The 7,217-nt window shown below is 39.1% G+C and overlaps 1 protein-coding gene across 1 annotated transcript in view; it reads right to left on the reverse strand.

Annotated features, from left to right (window-relative positions):
• Window positions 1-494: 494 nt before the first annotated feature.
• NEU1 (neuraminidase 1) overlaps window positions 495-7,217 on the reverse strand; it is an 18,388-nt gene continuing 11,665 nt past the window's right edge. Inside the window, exon 6 of the mRNA XM_027876670.1 lies at window positions 495-584. Coding sequence (XP_027732471.1) covers window positions 495-584 — 90 coding nt within the window. The remainder of the gene's footprint in view (window positions 585-7,217) is intronic.

Raw genomic sequence — 7,217 nt, forward strand, 5'->3', positions numbered from 1 at the left:
TCATGAGGCCTTTGGAGGTATCTTAGATCCTTGTATTACTGAGAAGTGTTAAGTCTATCAATATTAGTCATCGCACAATGTGGCTGTTACCGTGTACAGCGTTCTCCTGGTTCTGCTCACTTCACTCAGCATACTGACCCTCATTTTCAGAGAGGACCAATAATATCATAGGTGATGCCTTGACTTGTTTGTGAATTGGATTTAAGTGAGGCAGAGGAGCACAAAGTCATCAGCCTCACTCTCTCTTTCAAAGTCATCAAAGTCCAGTAGCAGAAAAAAAAGTCAAGACAACTGGTGATGGCCCAGGATGCAGTGAATGACCTTGGCATCTTTGATCTCTGACCCAAGCTCTAAGCTCTAAGCTGCCTTCATGGTCGTTGGAACAAGTTATTCTCATCTGCTTATTCTACCCGGGGAAGTCTTCACATGCTTGAGGTAGACATCCCCCTAACTCACCCATGGGTTTGAGGCCTGTCAGTTACCCGCAATCTAGTTTAGCCCTTCTGCCCAGATGGCTTACCAGGTTTACCAGCTACCAGCTGCAGCCACAGCTTCTTGGAGCCACAGGGGAGAGATGGGTGAATCTGGTGGACCCCAAAAGTGGATGAACAGCCCTGAAAAGGGCTCAGCAAGTCCTCACACCAGAGGTGCTAGTCCTCCAGAACACCCCCTACAACTCCTCTGCAGTAATAGGGAAGGGGTGTGTGTGTGTGTGTGTGTGTGTGTGTGTGTGTGTGTGTGTGGTGTGGGGCAGGGTTTTGGGGGAAAGATAGTAAGTTCTGTTTCAGACATATTAAATTTAAAATGTCTACTGGACACTAATTTGAGATATCTGAAAGGAAGTTGAAGATGTGAGATTTGAAGGTCAGTAGAGAAACTGGGGCAAGAAAGGTAAATTTGAGAATCATCAGCATAGAGATGGTAATTAAATCCATGGGAGATGATAAGATCACCAAGTGAAGTAGTAAAGAGGGAGAAGAGAAGAGGGCCCAGGACAGAACCCTGGAGTATCCAGCAAAGGAGACAGAAGAGTGGTCACATAGTATTCCCTAATTATATTCATTTCTCTTATTTATCATTGGTAATTCTGTTGATTCATGTTTTCTTTTTCCTTTTTTAATATTACATTTGCTAATGATTTGTTTTTGCATACATTTCCATGAGTCATCTTTGGTAATATGAGGCAGGTTACTTAAGCTTTCCCTGAATCTTTCCATTACCCTTTGAGTCACCCATAATTTTGACTATTCAAATGGTTGTATTCCATCATTTATAACCAAATAGCACCAGCAGATGCTGATCTTAAAAAAATTTGTGTGTGTGTGTATGTGAGAGTGAGAGAGAGAGAGTCAGTGTGTCTGGTTGCTTGGGTAGCTTTCATTGTTTCTCCTTCATGTCACATGTATCACTGGGAAGGTCTTTGGTATCAGGCTATTTGACAAGTTGCCTGAAGTCACATATCAAAGGGTTGGGTAATGATAACTTTCTATATCACCAGGTCAGTGACAGTATAATTCTTGTCATCTTCAAAGCTCTTTTCCTGTTTTCTTATATATCCCTGTCAAAGAGGTCATGGGATATTGGCAATCACAGAATCACAAAATCTCAGAGCTTGAAAAGGATTAACTGTATCTGAATAGTATTACAAAAAGTCTGACAAGTAGTAAACTTCTGCTGGGTGGAGACAATGAGTAGTGGTTATGGTAGAGGTTAGGGTTTAGAAGGATGATGATAAGCCCTGGTCAGACCTGATATCTGAGATGAACGAGTTCTAGGTTCCTATTGTCTTGAAAGGGCACAAAGAGAAGCCAGGTGAGTAGAGCTCACTTAAGACTTTTGTGTGCACATCACAAGGTAGATCATAAAGACTGGGTCATGAGATCAGTGATAGCTATCTCCTTTAGCCACTTTCTGGGCCTGCTCCTACTATCTAAAGGGTGCTTGGGTCAAGATTCTTGGGATCCTGACAGATTTACCTCATCATTCCTGTTCATGCCTCCCAGTTTTACATTAACTGAAACATTTTCAAGCATACTTAAAGTTTTTTAAAATTATTTTTACTTTTCAGGTTAAAAAGTGGTTTTTTAAAAAAAAAATTATTTTGTCCCTACTGCTCCTCCCCACCAGCAAACACAAACACACGCAAACACAACCCAATTGCCTCAACAGATAGCTGCCTAGTCTAGCAAAATGAATTCCAACATTAGCCATGTCTAAAAATGTCTCTTTCTGCATTTTAAGTTCATCATCTCTTTCTGTCAGGTGAGGTATTTCATCTTCATTCTTTGGGATTCAGTTTGTCACTGTTTTGATCCCAGTTCCAAAGTCTTTCAAAGTTGTTTTTCATATAATATTATCATTGTATAAACTGTTCTCCTAGTCCTGCTCTCAGTTCATAAAGGTCTTCCCAGTTTGCTCTGTAATTGTCAATTTCATCATTTCTTATGTCACATTTCCATCAATTTATAGACCACAATTTGTTTATTTATTCCCTGAAAGGATGCTACCCCCTTGATTTCTAGTTTGGGGCTAGAATGAAAAAAAAAACTGTTACAAATGTTTTTGTATATATAAAGCCTTTTCAGCATTAAAAAAAAATTCTTTGGGATATAGGCCTAGTAGTGGTATAGCTGGACCAAAGGGTATATATACACAGTTTGGTAAGTTTCTAGGCATTTGTCTAAATTGCTTTCCATAATGACTAGACTAATTCAGAGCTTCAATAACAGTGCACAAATGTACCTGTTTTCCTATAGCCCCTCTAGCATTCATAATTTTCTTTTTTTGTCATTGTTGATACTGATAGGTTTGAGACAAAACTACATGGTTGCTTTAATTTTCATTTCTCTAATTATTAGTGATCTTGAGCACTTTTTTCATATTGTTGGTAGTTTGGATTTCTTCTTTTGAAAACTGCTTACTTATCTAGTCTGACTGGCTCTTAGTCTTATAAATTTAAATCTATTCCTTATACAGATGGATGACACTTCTATCAGATAAACTTGCTGTAATGATCTCCCCGTTTAGGTACCCGTTTCCCTTCTATATTTACTACATTCGATTTGCTTGGGCAAAAGTTTTTAAATTTTATATAATAAAAATTATCCATTTACCTTGTATGATCCTCTTTTACTTTTTTTAGTCATAAACTCTTCCCCTACCCATAAATCTGAAAGGTAATTCTCCTTTACTTCTCTAATTTGTTTATATGACCTTTTCTATCTAGGTCATATATTTATTTGGAGGTTATCTTGGTGTATAGTATAAGACGTTGGACAAAATCTAATTTCTGCCAGACTTCTTTCCCAGCAGTTTTTGTCAAATAGCGATACTTTCCCTCTGTTAACTGGGGGCCTTGGACTTATTGAACACTATGCTACCCTGTATGGTTTTTTTTTGGTATGTTATGTACCTACTTTGTTCTACTTCTTTTTTTAACCAATACAAAATCATTTTGATGATTAAGGCTTTGTAATATAATAAACACATTCTCATTGATAACACATATTGAAGAGAATGAGGTCTGAGGTTTGATCACTGTAGCAATCCTCTAAAGATCTCCTTCCAGGTTAACATCAATCAATTAACATTGGTCATTTGATTAGCTATAAATCCACATTATCCTATTGTAATCTTGCTCAGATTTACAATTTTTAAAACCAGGAAATCATAAGGGACTATGTTATGTTCCTTACTAAAATCTAGAAAGGTCTGTGACAAAAGTACATAGCAGGTATATGATAATCTATGCCTACAGAATTTCCCTAATCTATCAATCTAGTATCTTTGTCAAAAATGGAAATGACTTGCTTCACGAACCTATATTTGTTCTTAGTAATCACTGTTTTCCTTCCTCTTTCTGCTCTGAAGAACATTCTCATTGATATATAGAAGATGGAAATATAGCTCTGGCTCTCAAATTAAATTCAATAAGCATCTATTAATAATAATTGCTATTTATATGTCACTTGAAGGTTTGCATACATTATTCTTATTTGATCCTTACAGTGACCTAGGGATATAGGTGCTATAATTGAACTTGTTTCATAGATTTGGAAATCTGAGAGAGGTTAAGTGTCTTGCCTTGGGTTACACAGCTAGTAAATGTCTGTGGCAGGATTCAAATTCAGGTCTGCCTGACTCCAAGTCCAGTGTATTATCCATTATGTTGCACTGCTTCTTTCTAGGTACCAGACACTGTACTAGATATTGGGGATAAAAAGACAAAAATGAAAAAAGTTTCTGCCCTCAAGGATACCATGGAATAAAATAAGCAGTTTATGAATGTCTATAAGGCCATCAGAAATGACACTGCAGACTTTACTCCAGTGAATGCAAGGTAGGAAAGGTAGGTTGGAGCCACATTGTGAAAGGCTTTAAATTCTAAGCAAGAAGGGTTTGTGTTTATCATAGAGGTAAAAGAGAACCATTGGAGTGTTGAATATACTGAATAAAGGACTAACACAGTGAGATCTATGCTTGTGCAACTATGCGAAAGATAGATTGAAGAGCGGAAAAACTTGAGGCCAGGATTTTTCCTCTCTTTTGAGAGGAACCAAGCATTTATTAAGTGCCTACTTATATGGTCAGCTAAGTGGCACAGTGGATAGAATGCCAGGCCTGGAGTCAGGAAAGACGCCTCTTCCTGAGTTCAAATCTTGCTTCAGATAACTTACTAGCTGTGTAACCCTGGGCAAGTCACTTAACTCTGTTTGTCTCAGTTTCCTTATCTGTCAAATGAGCTGGAGAAGGAAATGGCAAACCACTCCAGTATCTTTGCCAAGAAAACCCCAAACGGGGTCATGAAGAGTTGGACACAACTGAAATGACTGAACGACGACAAACTGTATGTCAGGTACTGTGCTAAGTGCTTCACAAATAATATCTCATTTGATCCTCACAACAATCCTGGGAGATAGATTATAATCCCTGTTTTACAGTTGAAGAAACTGAGGCAGACAAATTAAGTCACTTCTTCAGGGTCATTCAGCTAGTAATTGTCTGAGGCCAGATTTGAACTTAGATTTTCCTAACTCTAGGCCCATCACTCTATCTACTGTGCCACCTAGACCAATTAGGAAGATTTTTCAACTGTCCAGGCAAAAGGCCAGACAGGCTTTCCTGTTATTTCTCACACTCACTCTCCCATCTCCATGCTTCTGCCCAGGTCTAGCATGTATTCTCTTCATTTCCACCTCTTAGAATCCCTAGTTTCTTTTAAAATTCAGCCCAAGTGCCACTTTCTGCATGAAGCCTTTCTTGATATGGCTGTTCATAGCTTCCCTCCTCAAATTAGCTGATATTTAGTTTGTACATATTTGTGATGTACATACTGTCTCCCCTGACAGAATGTTCATTTCTTGAGGGAGGGGCTGTTTCACTGTATCTTGGTATCCCTGGTGCCTTGTACAGTGCTTAGCTAGCACATAGTAGGTGCTTACTGATTCATTTCATCAAACTTTGTCTACCAGAGGTCAATAAGCGATAAAGAAAAAGTATTTTTGATGTGGGTAAATAAATATCTTAACACAGAAGAATTGGTATGCCAAAATCTGATTTTCATGAGAAAAACATCTGCTGAGCATATTAAGACAACAGCTCACATTTACGTGGTATTCTAATATATTATTCTCTTGTGATTCTTACCCCAAACCTGTGAGGTAGGGCAATTATAAGCATTACCATCTCTCCATTATAGATAAGATAGCTCCTCTGTGTATTAATCATGCTGAATAAGCTCAAAGGGAAATAAAATCTAATCTAGGGAAGATAGCAAATGTGAGGGAGATATGACTCTGGAAGCTGATGGCCAAGATGGGGGGAGGAGAGGCTTTAGGGGCACCTAAGCCATTGGTTCCTGTCCTCAGTACTTATATCTCAAATACCCTACCCAACCTACTCACTTCCCATGACCTACTCCTCCATCTTGTGCCAGCGGGACATAGATAGTCATATCCTGGATCTTGCCATCGCCTACAAATGTACTACCTCTGTGTTCTAAAAATTCTGAAATATCCTTATCCAACCCCAATCTATCGGCTTTTCACTTCTCCAACTACTTTCCCTTGCATAACCCCACTCCTTTGTCCAAACCCTGACCTCCAATCCCTTGATCCCTCAATTTTCTACCAGGCCATCTCCCCCTACTCTAACGACTCTTGTTTTCTCTATCTTGGCTCCTTGGTGAACCAATTCAACTCTATGCTGTACTCTCTTGAATCTCAAGCCCCTTTATCATGCCGCCAATTATAGCCAGCCAAGCTTCAGCCTTAGATCAGTGCCACCATTCATTGCCTTTGCTCATGTATGTGTACTGCTGAACAAAGGTGGAGAAAATCGTGACACCATTCTGACTGGTCCCATTATAAATTTATACTACAAATCCTCAACTGGGCCTTCACTGCTGCTAGGTAATCCTTTTATACCTGTCTTATTAACACATTATCCCACTCTCCACAGCAGCTTTTCCAAACCTTTTCATCCCTCCTCAAACCTCTCATAGCTTTCCCTCCTCCCATCTCCTCAGCTGAAAAACTCACCTCATATTTTATGGAAAAAATTGAGGCCATTTGCCATGAACTCCCTTTTTACCTTTCTTCCACATTTCCTTTCATTCAGGTACCTTCTGCTACTCTTTCCTCCTTTATATCTGTTTTGTATGATCAAGTGGCCTGACTTCTTACCAAGGCTAATCTCTCTAAGCGATCTCATTCTATCCCATCTCCTCCAACAGATTGCCTCCCCTCTCATCCCTACTCTCACTGATCTTCAATCTCTCTGTCTGCTGTCTCATTCCCTACTGACTAGACACATGCCCATGTCTCCTCTGAAAAAGGATTCTAACTTGGTCCTTCCATCCCTGCTAACTATAGTCCTACATCTCTTCTGCCCTTTGTAGCTAAACTCCTTGAAAAGGCTTGTCTATAAAAGGTGCTTCCACTTTTTCTCCTGTCTTAACCCCTTAAGAGTCTGGCTTCTGACCTTTTCATTCTACTGAAATTGTTCTTTTCCAAAGTTACTTATGATTTTTTTAGTTGCCAAATCCAATGGCCTTTTCTTAATCCTCATTCCCCTTGACCTCTCTGCAGTTTTTGATACTGTTGACCACTTTCTCCTCTTTGTTTTTCATTCTCTGTTTTGTTTGTTTGTTTTTTCCTTTTTGGTGAGGCAATTGGGGTTGTGACTTGCCCAGGGTCACACAGCTAGTAAGTGTCAAG

Source organism: Vombatus ursinus, unplaced genomic scaffold (assembly GCF_900497805.2).
Source record: "Vombatus ursinus unplaced genomic scaffold, bare-nosed wombat genome assembly UNPS02014811.1, whole genome shotgun sequence".
Lineage (NCBI taxonomy): Eukaryota > Metazoa > Chordata > Mammalia > Diprotodontia > Vombatidae > Vombatus > Vombatus ursinus.